This window comes from Pelobates fuscus, chromosome 3 (genome assembly GCF_036172605.1).
Source record: "Pelobates fuscus isolate aPelFus1 chromosome 3, aPelFus1.pri, whole genome shotgun sequence".
Taxonomy (NCBI): Eukaryota; Metazoa; Chordata; class Amphibia; order Anura; family Pelobatidae; genus Pelobates; species Pelobates fuscus.
In genome coordinates, this window is record NC_086319.1 from 49,416,378 (window position 1) to 49,440,635 (window position 24,258).

Sequence of the window (24,258 nt, forward strand, 5' to 3'; positions counted from 1 at the left end):
CAATGACACACATTCTACATCCACTATACACACACACACACTTCATCCTTGTGGGCAGACTCGGGGCTGGCCCTGGGGGCCCAGACCTTGAGCTGTGTCAGGGGCCCTAAAATTTCTGATGGCAGCCCTGCTCAGCAGTCTGTGTGTGTGTATGGACTCAGCAGTCTGTGTGTCTGTGTGTGTGTATGGACTTAGCAGTCTGTGTATGTGTGTGTATATGGACTCAGCAGTATGTGTGTGTGTATGGAATCAGCAGTCTGTGTGTGTGCCTGTGTGTATGGACTCAGCAGTCTGTATGTGTGTATGTGTGTATGTGTGTATAGACAGTCTGTGTGTGTGGGTGTGGGTGGCCTCAGCACTCTGTGTGTGTGGGTGTGGGTGTTTGGACTCAGCAGTCTGTGGGTGGGTGGGTGTGTATGGACTCAGCAGTCTGTGTGTGTGTGTATGTCTGTGTGTCTGTGTGTGTGTATGGACTCAGCAGTATGTGTGTGTGTGTATGGACTCAGCAGTCTGTGTGTGTGTGTGTGTGTGTGTGTGTGTGGACTCAGCACTCTGTGTGTGTGGGTGTGGGTGTTTGGACTCAGCAGTCTGTGGGTGGGTGGGTGTGTATGGACTCAGCAGTCTGTGTGTGTGTGTGTATGTCTGTGTGTCTGTGTGTGTGTATGGACTCAGCAGTATGTGTGTGTGTGTATGGACTCAGCAGTCTGTGTGTGTGTCTGTGTGTATGGACTCAGCAGTATGTGTGTGTGTATGAACTCAGCAGTCTGTGTGTATGGTCTCAGCAGTCTGTATGTGTGTATGGACTCAGCAGTCTGTGTGTGTGTATGGATTCAGCAGTCTCTGTGTGTGTGTGTGTGTGTGTATATGGACTCAGCAGTCTGTGTGTATGGACTCAGCCCACTGTGTGTGTGTATGGACTCAGCAGTCTGTGTGTTTGTGTGTGTGTATGGACTCGGCAGTCTGTGTGTATATGTGTGTATGGACTCAGCAGTCTGTGTGTGTGTGTGTGTGTGTGTGTATATGGACTCAGCAGTCTATGTGTGTGTATGACCTCAGAAGTCTCTCTGTGTGTGTGTGTGTGTGTGTGTGGACTCAGCAGTCTGTGTGTGTGTGTGTGTGTATGGACTCAGCAGTAAATGTGTGTGTATGGACTCAGCAGTCTGTGTGTGTGTGTGTGTGTGTGTATATGGACTCAGCAGTCTTTGTGTCTGTGTGTGTATGGACTCAGCAGTCTGTGTATGTGTGTGTGTGTATGGACTTAGCAGTCTGTGTATCTGTGTGTGTGTGTGTGTGTATGGACTCAGCAGTGTGTGTGTGTGTATGGACTCAGCAGTCTGTGTGTGTGTCTGTGTGTATGGACTCAGCAGTCTGTATGTGTGTATGGACTCAGCAGTCTGTATGTGTGTATGGACTCAGCACTCTGCGTGTGTGTGTATGGACTCAGCAGTCGGTGTGTCTGTCTGTGTGTGTATGGACTCAGCAGTCTGTGTGTGTATGGACTCAGCAGTCTGTATGTCTGTGTGTGTTGGACTCAGCAGTCTGTGTGTGTCTGTGTCTAGGACTCAGCAGTCTGTGTGTGTATGGACTCAGCACTCTGTGTGTGTGTGTGTATGGACTCAGCAGTCGGTGTGTGTATGGACTCAGCAGTCTGTATGTCTGTGTGTGTTGGACTCAGTAGCCTGTGTGTAAGTGTATGAATCAGCCTGTGTGCATTCAGCAACGTCTGTGTGCATTCAGAAATCTGTGTGTGTGTATTCAGAAGTCTCTCGGTGTTTGTGTACTGTGTGTATGTACTCAGCAGTCTATCAATAATTAACATTTTTATTCCTGTGAGTTGTTGTGTAGGAAGGGCCCCAGTGCACTGCTTTGCCCGGGGGGCCTTAACACTGTTAAGATGGTACTGCTTGTGTGTGTCAGTGAACATCTATTTATTGAGCATGTGTGTGTCCCTGAACTTCTTTGTAGTGAGCCTTGTGTTTATACAAGTGAGTTTGTCTGTAGTAAGCCTGTGTGCTAGTCAGAGAGTTTTTTGTCTGTCAGTGAGCCTCTTTGCGCATGTCAGTGAGCTTGTGTGCTCACTGTACTATATATATTGACCTGTAGGAATGGCATACATTTTTTTCCAGGGCTGCTTTCCAGTTTGGCTCTGCCAGTGAGTGTGCTTTATCACTGAATCATCTGTGTGAGCTGCCGCACACTTTAGCCCTGTTACACGCATCTGGGAGCTGCTGTTGACAGGTACTTGTAGTCTAGAGATTGGGACATGGGGTATATGCTCAGCTATCTGTATAATACTATAGTGCTGTTCTCTGTATAATACAGGTCTGTGTCTGTATAATATGTCTGTATAATATTCTGTATAATATTCTGGGACAATCAGTGTTCCCTGTATAGTGCTGCTCTCTGTCTTGGGATATTATACACAAACAGATCTGTATTATACAGAAGGCAGCACTATACAGGGAGCACTGACTGTCCCGGGATATTATACACACAGCCATGTATTATACAGAGAGCAGCACTGTACAGGGAGCGCTGACTGTCCCAATGTCTCAAATGTTGGCAACTATGGCACTATATCAAGGGAAATGTTTGTTTTTTTAATAATCCCTGGTGGAAAATAATGAATCCTCCACCAGGGATTATTAAAAAAAAAAAAACACATTGTGTCGGGGGCGGGGCTTAACATGCGGCAGGGGCGGGGTCAAACTGAGGCGAGGGCGGGGTTAAAAGTACCCCCCTACTTTTGTCCCTGGCCCACCATGTGCCCCCCTAAAAATGAATCCTAGAGATGCCACTGCTGCTGACACCCTCATAGAGGAACCTCTGGCAAGTGTTTATTTGCATCTACATTGGAAATCTTTTTTGGCCTTATTTGACCTCTGGACTCTATTATTTGGACATTTTGTGTGTATATATATATATATTTTTAAACTATTTTAAGTTGCTTTTTATTGTACCCTAGTGGACACTTACTCTGTGGCGCTACCCCTTCTCTTCTTTTTACTTCGTATTCTAAGACCTCCATCAGATTGTCAGTATTTCTGTGAATGTATGAATCATTCAGAGTGTGTCTGTCTGTCCAGCAGTTATTGTATCTGCCTGTCTGTCAGCCTGTCTGTTTTTCTAGGTTTGTAACATATTGTATTGTATTGTTTGCATGTTTTTGTTTGTATGTGGCCTGTGCATTTTTAACCCCTTAAGGACGCAAGACGGTTCAGGACCGTCATCGGCATTTTTCCCTTGCCGACCAACGACGGTCCTGAACCGTCCTAAATTTAAAATGTACTTACCCGATCGCCGTCGTTCCCCCGGCGGCGATCGGCGTTGCTCCCGTTGTGGGGAGACTGCCTGCAGCCCAGACAGTCTCCCCATGGCGGATTAGGACCCCTGGGGCCATGTGATCGCCCAACAGGGCGACCACATGGTCACAATAGGTGTCCTAGTCTCTGCCTGCAGGGGGACTGTCTGTGCTGACAGGCAGTCTCCCTGCAACTGTAAAATCAAAAAAAAATTAAAGTGAAAGTTAATTAAAAAAAAATATTATTATATATGTGTATATATATATGATATATAGACATATATTATACCTATATAATATATGTCTATATATCATTTTTTTAATGTCATGCTAAGTGTATTTTTATATTAATATGTACATATATTAATATAAAAATACACTTATAATTAATTTACACACGTATATATATAATATATATAATAACTATATATATATTGTATATATATATTATTATAAAATACGAATAATAAATAATTTAAATTAAATTAAAAAAAATTAAAATAATAATAAAAATTAAAAAAAATTATATATCTATACGAAATGTTATTCTAACTGTATTTTGATATTAATATATATATATTTATATCAAAATACACTTAGAATGAAATTGTATATATATCTATGTATATATAAATAAATAAAAAGAATACGAACTATTCATATGTCCATATACAAAATGACATAAATAATTATATAAATATACACGTAGACTTCAAATATATAAATATGCACATATATTTAAATTCTACGTGCGTATTTATGTAATATTTTTACATAATTAAGTTATTTTATTGATTGCAATTTAAGGGACCTGCCTGCCAACCCAGGCCGAAAGTCTAGAGAATTTAATTTGCTAGCACTGTATTTTACCCTGTAACGTTCTACGACACCCTAAAACCTGTACATGGGGGGTACTGTTTTACTCGGGAGACTTTGCTGAACACAAATATTAGTGATTCAAAACAGTAAAACATATCACAGCGATGATATTGTCAGTGAAAGTGACTTTTTTTGCATTTTTCACACATAAACAGCAGGTTTACTGATGATATCATTGTTGTGATACATTTTCCAGTTTTGAAACACTAATATTTGTGTTCAGCAAAGTCTCCTGAGTATAACAGTACCCCCCATGTACAGGTTTTATAGCGTTTTTGAAAGTTACAGGGTCAAATATATGGGTCAAATATTTTTACATTGAAAATGGCCAGGTTGGTTACGTTGCCTTTGAGAGCATATGGTAGCCCAGGAATGAGAATTACCCCCATGATGGCATACCATTTGCGAAAGAAGACAACCCAAGGTATTGCAAATGGGGTATGTCCAGTCTTTTTTAGTAACCACTTGGTCACAAACACTGGCCAAAATTAGCGTTCAATTTAGTTTTTTACTTTTTTCACACACAAACAAATATGAACGCTAACTTTGGCCAGTGTTTGCGACTAAGTGGCTACTAAAAAAGTCTGGACATACCCCATATTGAATACCCTGGGTTGTCTACTTTAAAAAAAATATGTACATGTGGGGTGTTATTCAGCGATTTATGACAGATAATAGTGTTACAATGTCACTATTGATACATTTTAAAAATGTATGTTTTGAAACCGCAATATCCTACTTGTACTTATAGCCCTATAACATGCAAAAAAATAGCAAAAAGCATGTAAACACTGGGTATTTTTAAACTCAGGACAAAATTTTGAATCTATTTAGCAGTTTTTTTCATTCGCTTTTGTAGATGAATAAAAGATTTTTCACATAAAAGTCAAAAAACATGTATTTTTTTCAATTTTTCATCATATTTTTTCATTTTTTTAAAATTAAATTACATGAGATTATATAAATAATGGTATGTAAAGAAAGCCCCTTTTGTCCTGAAAAAAACAATATATAATTTGTATAGGAACAGTAAATGAGAGAGCGGAAAATTACAGCTAAACACAAACACCACAAAAGTGTAAAAAGATTCCTGGTCGCAAATGTACAACATCGCAAAAAAAGTCCAGTCCTTAAGGGGTTAAAGTTTTCTAAATAAGTTTACTAACTAAAAAATGAATCATCTTGTTTTGAGTAGTTTTGTTGATCATGTTTTTATATTGTAGCCCAATCAAAACAATCCAGTTTGAAGTGCATTTCACCAAACTTCAAGCAGATTCCAATTATTTGCTATCTGAGGAATACGAGGTGAGTCCCTCTGAAATACAGAGGTTTTGTGGCATCGATAAGTGCTACCGTTAGGAAAGATGCATTGCAGCATCATGAGTTAATGACCATTAACTCCTGTGGTTAATCAGTGGAGCCTAATAATAAAAGGTTACCAGGTCTTTCTCATGTTAGTACAAAGCTCCTTCACAGTGTGTGTTAGAGTGTTTTTTTAAACAAAAATTAGCTTTACCGTTAAGATTTCATATGAATAATTGAAAAGTTCTAATAAGATTGCTTTGGTCTGTGCAAAGTATCATAATATCATAACACAGGGGCAAATATACTATCACTTTTTCACAAGAAAACTGCTAAGAATTATAGATTATTTTTTGTTTGGTGTTTTTTTTTTTAAATTTGTGAGTGAGCTCACAATAGAGTAAAGCTTGTAGTTGCGTAGTGTGTTTTGTAAAGTTTGTATAGAGCAATTATTCAAACTTACAAAGGACATGATTAGATCGAAGGGTTACATGCTTTCTTTTTCCATGGATTTTAAGTACAGCTTTTCACCTCGGGCCAATGAAGAGAGGCTCCCATAGTCTAAGATATTCATCATGCCAAGAATTTTGGAAAATTTAAAAAAATAAAATTATAAATGAGGTTGCAATGATTTCTGGTTCCAAATGTTTGTCTAAAATGTTTCACACTTAGAGTTTGGTGTTCACTGTTGAATTCGATCTCAGATTGAATAGCATTGAATACTGCACTATCTGCTATATCTTTTTTACTTTAACATTGCACTTAGCAAATGTTATTACACCATTTAATTGTTAGATTGCATACGAAAGCCAGTAAAGGTTAATTGTACAACGCATGGTTAAATGAGTTGCAACTATGAATTCAACTATTATATACGCTCTCAAGCTTGTATTTATTAAAAAAATATTTTTTTATACCAGCTAATAATTGCTGTTTTGTTTTGTATTATAGGATCTTAAAGATATTGGCCGAAACCAATCTTTTGATACAGCGCTTTTACCGGAGAACAGAGGAAAAAATCGATACAACAACATATTACCTTGTGAGTATGTTGAATGTTAAATGATAACAGAGAGTCCCTTCCTGTTGTCATGGTTTCATCCAAACAAGTGTGTCTTTCATTATAAAACCGATAGGGCTAGTGCTATATTGGATGCAAAGTGCTACTTGTTGAGAGAAAGTCTTTTGGTTTCTAAGCTTTATTGAAGTACTTTGCCCGAGAATAGCTGTTTTGCATAGATAAAGCTCCCCTATAATGTCGTTTTCTTAGTGTTACCATTTACACGTCAAAATGTCGTAAGAGGTTTTTTTTTAATGTTTCCATCATATTGCCATTAGCTTTTATCTGGCAAGGGCCATTCACAGATTGTTAATACTCCCTAACGTCCCATCGTCTTTGCAGCTGAAGAGCAAGAATAAGATTGTTCTATAGCAGAATGCATTATGCATTAGCTTAACTAATAGATATGTTCCTAGAATGATATTTATGTAACACAAACAGTCTGGTTGTTATTCGCAGATATATTAAAATTAATCTGTATAAACACATCAGAGTAACACAGCGGAGTAAAACAAGTCTCTGACTGAATAGATCTGTACCTTCCATCTTTTTTACATAACGATATGTTATATTCCATTGTTTAATTGTACAACTGGATGAAATGGAACTTGGGTATCATTTATTGTTACATACTAAACTTTACATAAGTATAGGAATCAGACAACACTTGAGTTTTATTGAGACATGAATTCATCAGAGAGGGCAGCAATATAGGTTCTTTATAAATGTTTTACCTCTACTTAAAAAGTGGTGCATCTGTTCCCCCAAATATTTCCTGGAAAAATTCCAAAGTGGAAGCATTCTGGGAACCACATATGGTTAATAGTCTTAATACACATAGATATATGCAAAATATTCTAAAACATTTGCAACTCATGTATATATGCATAACTAGATTTAAATTCTGAATATGTAATTCTTATTTTGGGATCTCTCAGCGCATATTAAAGACTTTATTAGATTTTTTTTTTTCAGTGTTCCAGACGCTTTTCGTTTGTGCCAAAAGTGAATTAAAGCAGTTTCTGGTATAGGCTTTAGAATGCTTTGTTTCTGTAATAAGGTTTGTTTTCCTGCGCAATTAGTCATCAAAACAGGGAAACGATTCTAACAGTTGGTGTATGGCCCATTGCAAAACTCTGGATGTAAAAGAAGAATTCCAGTGAAATCATTATCGTGTATTATTGTTATAAAGACGCCATTTTGTTTACACTTCCTGTGATTTTTGTTTTTCCCCACAGACGATTCCACAAGAGTGAAACTTTCCAATGTTGATGACGATCCATGTTCAGATTACATCAATGCCAGCTATACTCCGGTTTGTACTCATTTAGTTTTTTTATAAAATGTATAACTTTATTGCCATTTGCACTTAAAATTACATATATGGTGTCCATAGGTTTTAAATGTTTTACATGCCAATAATAGCTCCTACCTGTTGACATAGCAAATAGCCATCCCAATCACTTTAATACGTTTTCTATCCCAATCAGTTGTATCTCAAACACTTGTTAAATGTCACTGGGTAATAGAAGTTGTATTGTTGCATCAAGATGGTATTCTTTTCATTACTAATTTATTGCCCCATCCCCCTCCCGTCCCGTTTAAATTTAGAAAGGTAGGTATGGATTGATCTATAGCTCATGTAATACGATATAGGATGGATTACAAACGACATAGTGAGTATCCACCCCGACAAGCTGAGTGTTACTGTAAATACACAAACATTCTCAGATTGAAAGTGAAAACCTGTAAAGTGGAACACTGCAGAATATATTTTTAAGTAACATTATTCTCATGTATTTTGTATATAGAGAAGCAAAAAGCGAGTAAAAAATATAGTGTAGCACATTACATTTTTTGGATCAACAGCAAAAACATATGTGAGAAAGGCTGAACTTGATGGACGCAAGTCTCTTTCAGCCTATATAACTATGTAAATTCAGTTTCAGAATTGGGTTGTTGTTTTTGTGTTTATTGCATCTGGTTTCTTTTTCTCTTTACGCACTATATTTTTTTTTATTCTCTCTTTGCTTCCATTATACAAAATACATAAGGAGAACATTTCCTAAAATATCCGCTTTACTGGGTTTTCCCTTTTTTTGTTATTGTTTAATTGGAGAGGTCTAAACATGGGTGTCTGCTGCTGCTGCGTAACACATCTGTGGTATCGTCATATTCACCATTTGGTCACATTTTATTTCTTTTGATTTACGTTCTCAGAATGGCAAAACAAGCAATTAAACCTGTATTGACTTTATCTTATGACCATTTTCTCTCTTTAGGGAAATAGTTTTCGCAGAGAATATATTGCCACACAAGGACCACTTCCTGGAACAAAAGATGATTTTTGGAAAATGGTGTGGGAGCAAAATGTTCACAATGTTGTGATGGTGACTCAATGTGTCGAAAAGGGAAGGGTAAGTAATGGTTATAATAAGCTATGGAACATGTTTACAAACATAAAGCACGACAAAGAACAGCTACAATAAACTGAGTTCACTGGAATGCGGAATATTATAATTTGTGGTTGTACAGTTGCTCCTAGGGATATATTCTTGCTTTTAATTCACAGTAAAGACATTGTTTAAGTGGTAACCTCTGTACCTATACACCTAGTTTAGTCCATAGCTCCTACCAGTCAGGTTAGCTGTGAGAAGAAAGTCCTTTGAGCAGGTTCCACTTCAATCAATGTAGAGTCGTTGCTAGCTTAGTTAGATGCTCACCCAGTCTCCACTCCTTCAAAAAATCATTAAAAACCCACTTCTTTAGAAAATTATATTTTATTTTATAATGTCAATAGTACTGTCATTCCAAGCACGAAAAATCTGATTTTCACAAACACGGATCTATGAAATGTCGCTGTTATAAATCTCATATATGCAATTAAATAAGAAAGACATAATGCAGCTTAATCTTCATATTTTTATCTGATTAAAACACATCCGCCATGTATTATTTAATCTCCAAGCAAAATAAGTGCCACCGTGATCCTTAATAATGCTCAGTGTATTTTTGGTGTGAATTGTTATGCTTTGTATAGTGTGATTAGTGATCTATTTGTGACTGAAATAGGAGATTTCTGATAAAGGTTTCCTTGGGAACCAGAATGTACAATTATCCTGAAATAAACTTTGCATCTCTTGATTACTGCTAAAATATTCTGAAGTATTGGAAAAATACATGTGTGATTTTCAAAATTAGTAAATAAATTATTGCACTGGGGTCCAAAGGGACCTGTAATAGGCAGTGGGTTTTAATGTGAGTAGACGAGAGTCAGTTTAAATACTTTATCAAAAATGGAGGATTAAAGATAGATAAAAAAGAGACAGGCCATTAAAGATAGATAGATAGATAGATAGACAGACAGACAGATAGATAGACAGACAGACAGACAGATCGATCGATAGATAGATAGATAGATAGATAGATAGACAGACAGACAGACAGACAGACAGATAGATAGATAGATAGATAGACAGACAGACAGACAGACAGACAGATAGATAGATAGATAGACAGACAGACAGACAGGTAGATAGATAGATAGATAGATAGATAGATAGATAGAGACAGAAATATACAGTGTGAAAAAAGAAACGCAATGGGATGTAAAGAGTTTTAGTCAATAAAAAGCACTTTTAAACGTTAAGAAAAAGTTAAAAGGTTAAGAAACTTAAATAAATTGTACATTAAGATACTGGCAGCAGATAAACATTAATTCTCAGTGGCTAGCACATTTAGAGAGGGTCATGTAAGATTTGAGGAGACTGTAACAGTAAGTGCTGATGGAGATGATTTATATTTCATACCTGCTGTTGCCAGGACTGAGAACAGAGGAATGGCTAAAAGAGGAAAGGGTAAGATGAGAGTAAACTCTAGTTTGATTTAAGGCATTCATAACACCTTACTGTGTGGACTGGACACAGGAAAGAAGGAGAGACCGGATTTCATTAAGTTGGTGTCATGATATAGGTGGAAGACAGCAGAGGTATCTGGGGAAGAGTGACATAATTGAAAACACAAATACTGTCATTGGCAACATTTAGTGACTTAGGAAAAGACATGTAATAAAGAAAGTATAAATGTGGTTTAACTTTCACAGAGTAACATAAGGTCGAATAAACCAGGAGAGCCTTATTAAATTGGGGAGTCTGCTAATGAGTTTAATTAATATTGGATTGATTTGTTCATTTATTTGGTGTAAATGCCTACTGCGTGACAAGGTTAGTTTAAATCTTTGATACATTCAAGAGAACCTTGACAATAAATAATTCCACAAAAGAATATTCTCTTGTCCCATCGAAGAAAACGACTTTATTTGTAAAGATGGAAAAATGTTATTCGCCCACATTCATTTATCTTTGTCGAAATAGTGAATGGATAAGAAAAAGATCATTTGAAAGGTCAAGTTAACCTTTATGAGTTTTTTTTACAGTGTTAGTCGGGAAAACATAGCAGTTGAACTTTAAACATTATGTTGGAATAATAATATAGCAATAAAATAGCAAAGCATATTACATTTTTCAATTAATATTTTTTATTAAAGAATACGTAAATAAAAAAAGTGGAACAACATGCAGCTGTAATAACCATACCATAGCAAGTGTCTCAATAATACATATGTCACAACTGCATGATGCTCAAACGCAGTGTATACAGCTTTTGCGTTGTTCTTTTTTTCTTTTCTTTTAAATGTGAACGAACATGTTGTTAACAAAACATAATGGAATAAACCGCTGAACAGAAAACGTACTCATGATGTGGTAAAGTGGTGGGCTCTCGTAGTCTAATGAGGGGTTTGGTGTTCCCATTGGAGGAGTGAGGCCACTAAAGAAATAGTGGATTGCGGTGTAAGATCCAGAAAATATATCTAGAGGGACAGTCAGGGCCAGATTAAGAGACCAGTGGGCCTGGTGCTGACAATTATGATGGGCCTAATTACAGTGAAAAGTAGTAAAAAAAGAAATAATAATAATAAAATAACACTATCTATAGCATGTTGATTCTATAATAACCTTCTCATGAATACCTAGCCTCATATACCTTATCTCTAGCATGTTTTCTCTATAATGATCTTCTCATGCATATCTAGCCTGATATATCCTGTCCTTATTATTATAAAAATGGTTCAGTCTCGCTTAGGGGTTTACTCCGTTATACGTTGACAACGTCTGTTTTATGTATACATGACATGACTCCTTTTTTCTATTCTGTAAAACCTGAATCAAATGCCATAATAAAAGAAAGATTGACAACAAAAAAAAATGTTATTATAAACAAGGTTTGGCCCATTCTTGGTCATATAGTGGCAAAAATCCCACACCCTCATGGCCCCCCTCCCGCCGGGCTCTAGGGGGAAGAAGGGGTTAAATGCTTACCTTTCTCCAGCGCCAGGCTCCCTCGGCGCTGGGGACTCTCCTTCTCCTTTGGCCGTCATCGGCTGAATGCGCATGCGCGGCAAGAGCCGCGCGCGCATTCAGCCACTCCATAGGAAAGCATTCTCAATGCTTTCCTATGGACACTGGCATCTTCTCACTGTGAAAATCACAGTGAGAAGCGTGGAAGCGCCTCTAGCGGCTGTCAATGAGACAGCCACTAGAGGCTGAATTAACCCATATGTTTACAGCAGGCAGGGTTAATCCTAGAAGGACCTGTCACCCAGACCACTTCATTGAGCTGAAGTGGTGTGGGTGCCTATAGTGGTCCTTTAAGGTGGAAAGTACGATAAAGTGTCAGGGAGCTATATTATTGAAATTAATGTGAAACAAGGTGATCTACAATCTTGGGAATCCTTAGCTACTTATTTTAATATTTAATAAGCCTATTTACATAGAGCTTGTCAATCATACAATAGAATGCTTTGTTATTAAGTGAACTGGTTTGATTTTCTTCCAGGTAAAATGTGACCATTACTGGCCATTTGACCAAGACTCGCTGTATTACGGGGACCTCATTGTGCAAATGCTCTCAGAGTCTGTGCTGCCTGAATGGACAATAAGGGAATTCAGAATCTGCACTGTAAGATATTTTACATTCTACCTTGTGTCGAAGTTAAATATTGTTAAAGTTTCCACCACTACTGGATCTCATTTATCATGATCTTGAAATCGATGCAGAAATTTCACAATATGTATTTTTTTTGTACAATCTGCCAGTAATTCATCACAGTGTTCTGTGCCCTTTTCTGTAACAATGGGAGATCTCATATTCATTAAAAGTCTGAATTGTATTCTCGGCCTTCCAAAGTGGACACGATTGATGTCCTTGTAGCATTAATGATGTTAACATTTTGTTTTTCAACACATTCATAAGGATGTATTTTACCGGTATTCTGAGTTTATTCACTAAATTTCAAATTTTAGAAAATTCAAATCTGAATGGCACAATTTAATCTAAAATAGTTGATTTAGAGAAATGATCCCACTCGGCAAATGCCGAATGGCTGCTTTATGCCTGAATTCCGTCATTTGGATGTTAACTCACTACAATATGAAGTTAAGTGAATAAATCTCTTGTTTTAAATGTGAATAAGCTTTACACTTTCTCTCTAACTATTTAAAGTTCAGTAGTATATGGAAACATTACATAGCAGATTCCATAGTGTTAAGAAGACTAGTTTTTTGTTTTGTTTTTTGTTAATGTAGTTTTTGACATTAAATTAATCACTGTTGCATAATATTTAGACTTGTTATTTTTATGATTTATATGGAAGCATAAACCATTCAATCTCTGACATTATGTAGCTGTTCCTAAACTATACACGCAGTGCTTTCCTTGGGGTCTGTTTGCTAAACTAACATTTGAAGTGAGTTAATAATAATAATAAAGTATTTAAGGGATATTTTCAGAATTCATTATACTTCACTATGATGTGTAGCTGTAATTATCACCATCCCACCATAATGTATAGATGTTATTTATGGTAGCAATTATATCCAACTTGGGAAGATGAAAGGCTGTGCCGTACTTGCCGTGAATCTAACATTTTACCAATAGATACTGAAGCTGGAGTGTTAACCATCTTGTTTGCAAATTATTTTAGACTAAATTCGCCGACGTGAAAACAATTCTTTAATTCTGCAGTCTTTATTTGATATTTTGTATAAGATTTGTCAAATTGTCTTTAGCTGACAACGACTCATTGCATGGCAAATAAACCCTATAAAGTTACATCACAAGGTAAAAGCAACATATATTTCATAAACAGGAAGATCAGCTGGACGCAGCCAGAGTGGTCCGTCATTTCCACTATACTGTGTGGCCTGACCATGGGGTGCCGGAGACAACTCAGTCTTTGATCCAGTTTGTGAGGACCGTCAGAGATTACATCAACAGATCTCCTGGGACTGGACCCACCGCCGTACACTGCAGGTACGCTTGGAAGCAGAGTATGGCAGAAACCAATTAATCTTAAAACTGTGCTGGCTATGGGTCATTGAATTTAGTCTGATGCAATGATAATATCTGACCTCTTCTGATTTTTTTTTACCTTTCTTCCATATCCACTTGTTCATCATACTTTTTCGCATCTTTTTTTTTTTTTTTCAAATATATTTTATTTTTCATAATATTTTATTATATCTTTACAAACAATTCTTTTTCGCATTTAATATACCTGTAGCTCTTGTCTCACCTGTCTATGTCTGCCTGTCCGTTCGTCTGTTTGTCTGTCTCTACATGTCTTTCTGTGTACGTCCCTACCTTTCTGTCTATATTTTCCTATTTGTCAATCTATGTATCTGTCTGGTTATGTCTGTTTGCGAGTTTATTGATTTGTCTGTATCTGTCTGTCCATCTGTTAGCAAAGGATCATTCTGAGAACTCTTACATCATGGAAGCACTGTTGTGTTCTACGCATTTAAAGTTACTCTATTTGTCTCTGCCATTTTTATCTCCATTGTCTGTATTTTTTATTTTATTAGAACACTCCCATTATTGCCCATATATGTTTGTTGGCTCACGAATGCTTTATTTTAATTGGAATGAGATTTAGACGGAAATGTAACATTATGTTTTAGAAAATAAAAGATGAATTACTACATTTTACAATTGTCCTCATTCCCACCCCATACAGAATAATCTTTCTACCTCTTCTTCATTATGGATTGTGTGCGGCCCTGACTGTATCCTTAACACTCTAGTCACCAGAATCACTCCAGCTTAATGCAGTGGTTCTAGTGAGTATATAGTCAGTCTCTGCAGGCATTGTCATGTAAACACTGCCTTTTCAGAGTGTCTAGTAACACCTCTAGTGCCAGTAACTCGGACGACAACTAGAGGTGCTTCCTCTTTCAGTGCTGCGCTGTGTGAGACACTTACGTTCAGCGTCCCCACACTCTGCGTGGAAACGCTTAATGCTCTCCATCGAGATGCATTGATTCAATGTATCTCTATGATGCTGGTTGGCACAGCACTGCATTTTTTACGTGCATGTGCAATAGCCTCCCAGTGCTTTCCTATGGGAAAGATCATCAATGGTGATTAGTAAGTAAAATACATTTTTACTCCATTCTGGGGAAAGGGGGGGGAGCGGATCCATAAACATGTAGTCAACCACTATATTGTTATTAATACATGTTTTAACAATATTCTGTTCCTTTAAACATTCTGTTTCTGCCCTTGCCATTCTCACTTTCCTTCACTCTTCGTAGGACTCAATCACTTTCTTTAAAAAATAATAATAATAATTGGATTACCAGTTTAACCTTGATCTTCTAGCAGACCTAATTTATGTAACTTTTCTGCCAACATTGTTTTGTTGAACAAGCTGTCTGTTACATTACACAATATCACAAACGGGATAATGGAATAACCTGATTATGTTGAAAGTGTAACTTCAGCTCTCCAAAAATGTGCTCAGATGGTTTTGGTTTTTTTTTTCTCTAAAGTGCTGGTGTTGGAAGAACAGGAACGTTTATTGCATTAGACAGAATTCTCCAGCAGATGGACACCAACGACTCCGTGGACATTTATGGAGCAGTGTATGATCTACGGCTTCACCGCGTTCACATGGTTCAGACTGAGGTACGAATGGTTAAACCTTGAATGCAGTACTGTTCTAGATACTGCTATAGCAATATTGTTAAATTATTGACATTACTCTAAGTTTCATGGTATTAGAGATTTTTCAATTACAATGTCAGTGAAATCCAAAAATAGTCAAACAGAAAACCTATGATAAAATATAGTTTTATTTTAGACTATCTTTTCAAATTACCTTAAACATCATTTTTAATTCCCAGCAATTTAAACTTTGTTGAATAACCCCATAAATATTTCATAAGACTAAGCATATGTCACACTAGTACACTGGAAAATATGATTTATGAATAACCTTGGGAAATAGTGTTATAAGATCTTCGATAGAACTTGAATTTTTATTATGCTGACTTAGTATTATTTCGACAAACAGTAAAACCAACTCTTGTAAGACCTTTGCTTATATTAGTTTTGCAAAAGTGTCAGTTTTCAAAGATAGGGAAATTATGACAATCCACGAGTGGGTGCACCATAACTTCAATGATACTTTCAGATAAGTTCCCTTCTTCTTCAAAGCCTAAAATTCAGGAATTTTACTCCATTTGACCTCCTGCTTTCCCTTGTCTGCAGTGCCAGTATCTATATTTGCACCAATGTGTCAGGGATGTCTTAAGAGCCAGGAAGTTGCGAAATGAGCAGGACAACCCATTGTTTCCAATATATGAGAATGTGAATCCAGAGTACCACAGAGGTAAAGGACAATGCAACCCTCTCCAAACCCTGGTCATGTGCAATGTTTCCATAACCTAAACTGTATAACCTTATCTTTATTACAGATAACATGTATTCCCGACACTAAGAATTTATTGGATATGCTTCAATCAAGTGCTTCTTTTATATCCCAGAGCGGTGGACGGGTGCAAGGCATGTCGCACGTTCTTACAAATGTATTTGTCTGGTTATTTTGCTAGGTATATGTAATATAAATGTACATTTATTTCACAGAATGTATGTAAATATATTTTATTTCTAAATTGTTAACCTTTATATTATTTGAGAAGAGATTTGTGGTAGAAACCTCTTGAGCGCCCAGGGATTTGGACAATGCATTTCACAACCCTCTGGTAGCATTAGACATGTTTGGGATACTCTAAAACCCCCAGTGCAGGTGATTGTGATAAAAAGGCAAAGTGACTGTGAATTTTGCAGTGGGCCAACGTGATCAACAAATTTTCCTGAACACCTTGACATTGCATTGACATAGTGTCCAATCACATTCGTATGGAAGAGCACTTAATTGTTTGTCAAACCGCATTTGCCTAAGGAAATTGTTTTTTATATAGTACAAGCAAGAATATATTTTTTCGGTGAGTTATGAGAGAGTGTACCTTTTAAACATTCATACATTTAAAATTCAAGTGCAAATTTGTTTAAGGGTGAATTTAAACTTTTTATCTTATGACTTGGCAGTCATATGGCAGTTTTTTATCTTGTGACTTGCCTGCTTTTTAATGAAATTATGTGCGTACTGTTTACTAAGCACCACCGTGCTAATAGCTGTTGCTGTTTTTACATTGTTTGGAGATCAGATCTAAAATCCTGCATAATATGTTATGGGTGCATCACACATTTAAAATACATTGTTGCTGTTTCGTTCTGGTACCCATATTGCCTTAGGTGTGCAGCATCGCCGAACTCCGTTGCATTCATTCTACCCTTTTAACGTAAAAGACAACCTTTACTTTCCAGGGTTATTATATTATATTTACTTATCCCCTATGTGTTCGGGAAGTCTGGAAAATAGAATCAGATATACAAATCCACACCAATGAATTTACCGCTGTGCTGGGATGGTTTCTTGGTTCCCTGGTAATTATTGCTATAAACCTTGCAGCTGTCAGTTAGCAAAGAGAGCACGGGGAGAATAGGACAAACAGAAACAATAAGGGTTAAGTATACAATCTATCAATTTCATTTTTTGGCTTTTATTTTTGCAGCATTTGTCATTTGCAGCCCTTAGAACATCATATTTTCATTGATGTAATTTTATTCACATGATTTTTTATCTTTCTTTAGTTTCCCTTTTTTTTCCCCATCAGATTGGTGGAATTTTTCCTGTCAGGGAACCCGTTTATATGCTCGTTTAAAGGAACACTATAGTCACCTAAATTACTTTAGCTAAATAAAGCAGTTTTAGTGTATAGATCATTCCCCTGCCATTTCACTGCTCAATTCACTGCCATTTAGGAGTTAAATCACTTTGCTTCTGTTTATGCAGCCCTAGCCACACCTCCCCTGGCTATGATTGACAGGGCCTGAATGAAAAAAAAAACTGGTTTCACTTTCAAACAGATGTAATTTACCTTAAATAATTGTATCTCAATCTCTAAATTGAACTTTAATCACATACAGGAGGCTCTTGCAGGGTCTAGCAAGCTATTAACATAGCAGGCGGATAACAAAATCTTCATTAAACAGAACTTGCAATAAGGAAAGCCTAAATAGGGCTCTCTTTACAGGAAGTGTTTATGGAAGGCTGTGCAAGTCACATGCAGGGAGGTGTGACTAGGGTTCATAAACAAAGGGATTTAACTCCTAAATGGCAGAGGATTGAGCAGTGAGGCTGCAGGGGCATGTTCTATACACCAAAACTGCTTCATTAAGCGAAAGTTGTTCAGGTGACTATAGTGTCCCTTTAATGTTCTTGAAAGTTTATTTTCATTTAATTTAGCAATATATATATATAGTTTTACCAATGTGTATATATATATATATATATATATATAAATATATATTAAAATTTTTTTTAGCAATATATATATATATATATATATATTTTCATTTTATTTTTTTTTACCATAGAGTCATTAGTCTCACTAACACCTGTTTTGAAGCTATGCTGTCCGATATAGGGAAAAAAGCTGCTAATAAATAAATAAAAGCTAATAAAAAGGAGCGGAAGATTGACAAATAAGCTTCCCAACTTAAAGAAAAAGGAAGAAAATTAAAGATTTATGGACAATTATGGTGCATGACAAGCAGAACAGAAAAATACCCCAATGTATCAAGGTTAGAGTAACTGTTTCATACACCGGATATTGGTGCATGTGGACATAGTCAGCTGAGGTGTTCGAAACGAACGCAGCTTTTATTATACATAACCCTAATTGTTTCTATTTCTCCTCCTCAAATGCAATATATTTAAAAGAAAATGAATGCAGCATCACATCATTTTCAATGTTTAATTAAATGCTGTAAACTCGATCGTTCCCCATTAAGATGTCAGTCTATATTTACTACCAATCTACCTAATGGCAACTTAGGAAAAAAATGGAACAAAACTCTTTTCCACCGATTTTATATTTAAGCTTTAAGAATACAGTATTTATTGTGAAATGTATCTATTAATGCATAATGCATACATTTATTTTTTGATGAATCAAAGTTGGTTGAGGGGTAGCTTGTATGAATTCTTAAACTATGTTACCTCTCTTGAGTAGTTGAAGCGGTGGCCGTTTGAATTAAAAAATTGGAAGCTTCGGAATTAATTTATGCATTTCATTGAAAACTATGCTTGCGTAGACTTATAAATGCAAAATAAATAAATAATAACAAAAAAATCTACCTTTGAAAGGACCTTTCAGATAGGAATCTGGAAATACATAACATACATATGCTTTAAGAAAAGCATTCATTCTGATAGCATATAGTGTGTTTCGGCATAAACAGAACTTCTGTAATACAGAAATTCACAACAAAATTACCCAACAATCATCTTCCATTTTTATTGCATCAATAAATGGTCCTTGATCAGCAACCCTTGTTTTGTTCAAGGTAAATTATTTTCAGTATAAGCTATTTGGAACTGTGTAGCATGGGAGACTTGGCTGGATTGATCTGCAAAAAGTAAATTGTGTTGAAATGAAAATCCAAAGTGTATTAAAAAAAGAAGAAAAAGTTGAACAAAATGGTTTAAAAATTGGGTTGAAAAAAAATATGTAAACGCTTTTCATTTGACCTTTATTTCTCAGTTTGTCACTTCATTAAGGTTACTGTTAATAAACCTTGATGTTTTGTGCTGGCACTTGATTTAGGCTCTGATATCCGATAGTTAAGCTAGGTATTACAGTTGGTCCAAGTTAGTGACTGCAGATGAATCACATGTTGGACCAATGTAACTGTTTTACTGCATCGTGTAGATTCTTAAAAATATACATGAATGGTATGTTCTCACAGCAAAATTAAAGCCATATTTTATAATGTACAGTGCTATTTCTATTACAAGCATGTGCAAAAATATGTTATTTTATCTAAACGAAAATATAAAATCACTCTGGTATTTCAGTTTATGGCTTAATACTTTTCAAAACTATGTATATTTTTATATTGCTTTTTTTTATTAAAAAGTTTAATATCTACTATGAAGGCACCTAACTTACAGATAAATAAAGCTATTTTTGTATAAAAATATAAAGTGACAAAATATGTAATGCATTACAATAAGTTTATTTTATGAACTCCAGTATCAAAGGGTCTTTGTTTTCTGCATACATACACATGAATCACACACATGAAATGTTTAAATATAGTTTACATGTCTATGCTGTGGTGCAGACCTGTTTATTGGGGCCATCATTTCTGAACTTGATAGATGAGTTGAAAAAGTGTTATTCTGTATCAGGACTATCCAAGTGTAAACAGAACATATAAACTGACACTCACTTATGCCTCGTTTCCACGGTATGGTTCGGTTCGGTACAGTTCGGAAGGGTTAGAATTGTCCAACCTGTACAGGTGAGCGTTTCCACTGCATGTCGGACCACCAGGGGGAATGCAGGGTTTAGACCAAATGCCTAGCGACATTTTCCTGTCTGCCAATCAATGGATTGTATAATGTGACCGTACCGTACCATTTCCTATGAACCTACATCTGAAGGGGGCGCAGGAATGTTGCGATTTGGTTCTGTTGGATGGGCTACTTACATAAAGGAAACACTCAAAATAGCGTACCGGCCCGAACCGTACCGCTCTGTGGAAACGAGGCATTAATCTCCAAAAGATGAATCTGACAACACCATTACTTCACACAGCAGAGTACTTATTGTGACGACTACTGGTACAGACAAAACATGTCCATCTTTCACTTCTGGATGGCTGTGCCATTTATGTCCTGCATGCAACACTCAAGGTAAATTTAAGTGTAACAGTTTACTTTTTCATTCAAGATGTATCTCCATTTGGCTATAAAATTCCCAGTTTATATCTTTTGTTATTGTGTAGCTGGTCAGTGACACTTTCATACTAAGCATTGTGGCGTTCACCTATTTAGAGTGCTTCGGCCTGTGTTCACTCTTAATGGCCGAAGTCCTTTATTTTGTGTAGACTTCTGAAATGAAAGTCTACACTGTATCATTGTCTTTTTTTTTATAAGGCATTCCAAGATAATTCTAAGCATTTGTTCCCATTGAATAATGAGAAAGTCTTCTAGATTCTAGATCAAAGGTGACCTCACTGGTCAGTGCTGCCATAGGACCAATGATGTCCCATCTGCAGGTCAACTAGTGCAAGACGCTTACAATTACCCATACCTCCATAGCATGCATTGATATTTGGAAACTACTCAAAGGGTGGAAGGACCCTTAATCCACCAGCAATTTGTATACACATAATTTGTTTTCAGTTTCATTTGTAGTGCGAAATACAATTTATTACAATAAACCTCACTCATCAGGTAACTGTGTTTATTATATGGGGGTATGATGTCCCATACAGTCATTATGTTTGCATTCTCCAATTTAAAAAATGCTAGCACATGACTAACAATTCATCATCACTTCAGTTTTCTTAAAATGATCACCAGATAATTGAAAACTTCATTAAAAATATTAGGCAACTATAATGTTTAAACCAGTGTGATGGTGAACTACAATGTTTAATTTATATACAGAATTTGAATCCCTCTCATCAAATAAATATTACACTTCATATCTGAAAGCAACTCACTAGGGAAAGAGTTAGACTGGAGCAACGAGGAGATATATAGATATGGTCAAACTAATAAAGGTCCTACTAAATATCTGATATAACGCACATCCCTCTGTCTCCATTACCTTAAGCTATGAGGCCCAGCTTATTTTATCGGTGAGGAAAATAGAATTTCTCAAGATATTATGTTAAACTTTATATTCTTAAATTTTCATTTATTTATCTATGACAGTGGATTTACACCAATGTGTCGAATCTCAAGCCACTTCAATCACATTTACTTCAATCGCAAAAGTTAGATTACCGCTACTAAAATGTGTATTTAATAAATGTCAGCATTACCACTGGGAATCTTTGCTAGCGATTAATTAAAATTAATTTGATTAAAAGTATTCATATCTTTCTATTAAGACTTCGTGTAAATGTGACATTTCTCAGCTGCCAATGACGGCAAAAAAGAAAAAAATAAGATTATTTTAAAATCGGGAAAAAAAACTGAATATGCACGATAATGTTTGATTAAATCAGGTGTCTTTGATCTGTAGTTTATATGAGAAAACAGGTCTGCAACAGCAGTTTAATATGTACAATATGATGGGTCTCGTATGCTAAAAAATATTCAAGATATCACCAAAAATATATATTAACAAATTAGGTTAATCTATATCATAGGAAGCTATGCACCTACCATTTGCAAGTACTCCTTCTGTGTTCTAGGTCTGGGAGCGAGCAGTACATTATATTGGCACTGGGAGGAATTAATAATAATTTCTATAGTCCACATATTGCAAGTGTCAGCTCCATAGAGCAGAAATTTGATTGCACCATCTGATTAAGCTGATTTCTGACCTGGGCTAAATATGAAGTCAGAAAACAGATTTGTGAATTAAATATAATGAAAAGCGATGCTTATGCATGCCCTCTTTTGTTGTTATTTAATTTTGTTTGTGAAGGCAAACCATTGCCAAGATAGTTTATAAAATGGTTATTTGTTTCTTGTACATGAAACTGCAAAGCTGCAGTGTCATTTTCAGAAACAACTCGTACCCATTCTATCAAATCTTAGACCTGCTCCTACCCACTCGTACCCATTCTATCTAACCTCAAACCGGCTCCTACCCACTCATACCCATTCTATCTAATCTCAGACCGGCTCCTACCCACTCGTACCCATTCTATCTAACCTCAAACCGGCTCCTACCCACTCGTACCCATTCTACCAAATCTTAGACCTGCTCCTACCCACTCGTACCCATTCTATCTAACCTCAAACCGGCTCCTACCCACTCATACCCATTCTATCTAATCTCAGACCGGCTCCTACCCACTCGTACCCATTCTATCTAACCTCAAACCGGCTCCTACCCACTCGTACCCATTCTATCTAATCTCAGACCGGCTCCTACCCACTCGTACCCATTCTATCTAACCTCAAACCGGCTCCTACCCACTCATACCCATTCTAGCTAACCTCAAACCCGCTCCTACCCACTCGTACCCATTCTATCTAATCTCAGACCAGCTCCTACCCACTCGTACCCATTCTATCTAACCTCAGACCGGCTCCTACCCATTCTATCTAACCTCAAACCCACTCCTACCCACTCCTACCCATTCTATCTAACCTCAAACCCACTCCTACCCACTCGTACCCATTCTAACCTCAAACCCGCTCCTACCCACTCGTACCCATTCTATCTAACCTCAAACCCACTCCTATCCACTCGTACCCATTCTAACCTCAAACCCGCTCCTACCCACTCGTACCCATTCTATCTAATCTCAGACCGGCTCCTACCCACTCGTACCCATTCTATCTAACCTCAAACCGGCTCCTACCCACTCATACCCATTCTAGCTAACCTCAAACCCGCTCCTACCCACTCGTACCCATTCTATCTAATCTCAGACCAGCTCCTACCCACTCGTACCCATTCTATCTAACCTCAGACCGGCTCCTACCCATTCTATCTAACCTCAAACCCACTCCTACCCATTCTATCTAACCTCAAACCCACTCCTACCCACTCGTACCCATTCTAACCTCAAACCCGCTCCTACCCACTCGTACCCATCCTATCTAATCTCAGACCGGCTCCTACCCACTCGTACTCATTTTTATCTAACCTCAAACTGGCTCCTACCCACTCATGCTCATTCAATCTAATCTCAAACCAGCTCCTACCCACTCGTACCCATTCTATCTAATCTCAGACCAGCTCCTACCCACTTGTACCCATTCTATCTAACCTCAGACTGGCTCCTACCCACTCGTACCCATTCTATGTAATCTCAGACCTGCTCATACCCACTCATACCCACTCTATCTAACCTCAAACCCGCTCCTACCCACTCGTACCCATTCTATCTAACCTCAAACCCGCTCCTACCCACTCGTACCCATTCTATCTAACCTCAAACCCGCTCCTACCCACTCGTACCCATTCTATCTAACCTCAAACCCGCTCCTACCCACTCGTACCCATCCTATCTAACCTCAAACCCGCTCCTACCCACTCGTACCCATCCTATCTAATCTCAGACCGGCTCCTACCCACTCGTACCCATTCTATCTAACCTCAGACCAGCTCCTACCCACTCGTACCCATTCTATCTAACCTCAAACCGGCTCCTACCCACTCATACCCATTCTATCTAACCTCAAACCCGCTCCTACCCACTCGTACCCATTCTATCTAACCTCAAACCCACTCGTACCCATTCTATCTAACCTCAAACCCGCTCCTACCCA

At 37.1% G+C, this 24,258-nt stretch overlaps 1 protein-coding gene across 3 annotated transcripts in view; it reads left to right on the plus strand.

The window, feature by feature from the left end:
* The window catches only part of PTPRB (protein tyrosine phosphatase receptor type B), a 119,773-nt gene extending 102,398 nt beyond the window's left edge, over nucleotides 1–17,375 (plus strand). For 2 of the 3 annotated variants that reach the window (XM_063447007.1, XM_063447008.1), the window contains 10 exons: nucleotides 5,404–5,485; nucleotides 6,434–6,524; nucleotides 7,781–7,857; nucleotides 8,825–8,959; nucleotides 12,438–12,560; nucleotides 13,750–13,913; nucleotides 15,431–15,566; nucleotides 16,152–16,272; nucleotides 16,358–16,957; nucleotides 16,992–17,375. In XM_063447007.1, the coding sequence (XP_063303077.1) occupies nucleotides 5,404–5,485; nucleotides 6,434–6,524; nucleotides 7,781–7,857; nucleotides 8,825–8,959; nucleotides 12,438–12,560; nucleotides 13,750–13,913; nucleotides 15,431–15,566; nucleotides 16,152–16,272; nucleotides 16,358–16,380 (952 nt within the window). In that variant the 3' untranslated portion in view covers nucleotides 16,381–16,957; nucleotides 16,992–17,375. The remainder of the gene's footprint in view (nucleotides 1–5,403; nucleotides 5,486–6,433; nucleotides 6,525–7,780; nucleotides 7,858–8,824; nucleotides 8,960–12,437; nucleotides 12,561–13,749; nucleotides 13,914–15,430; nucleotides 15,567–16,151; nucleotides 16,273–16,357; nucleotides 16,958–16,991) is intronic. The other variant, XM_063447009.1, reaches the window with a different exon arrangement.
* The last annotated feature ends 6,883 nt before the right edge of the window (nucleotides 17,376–24,258 follow it).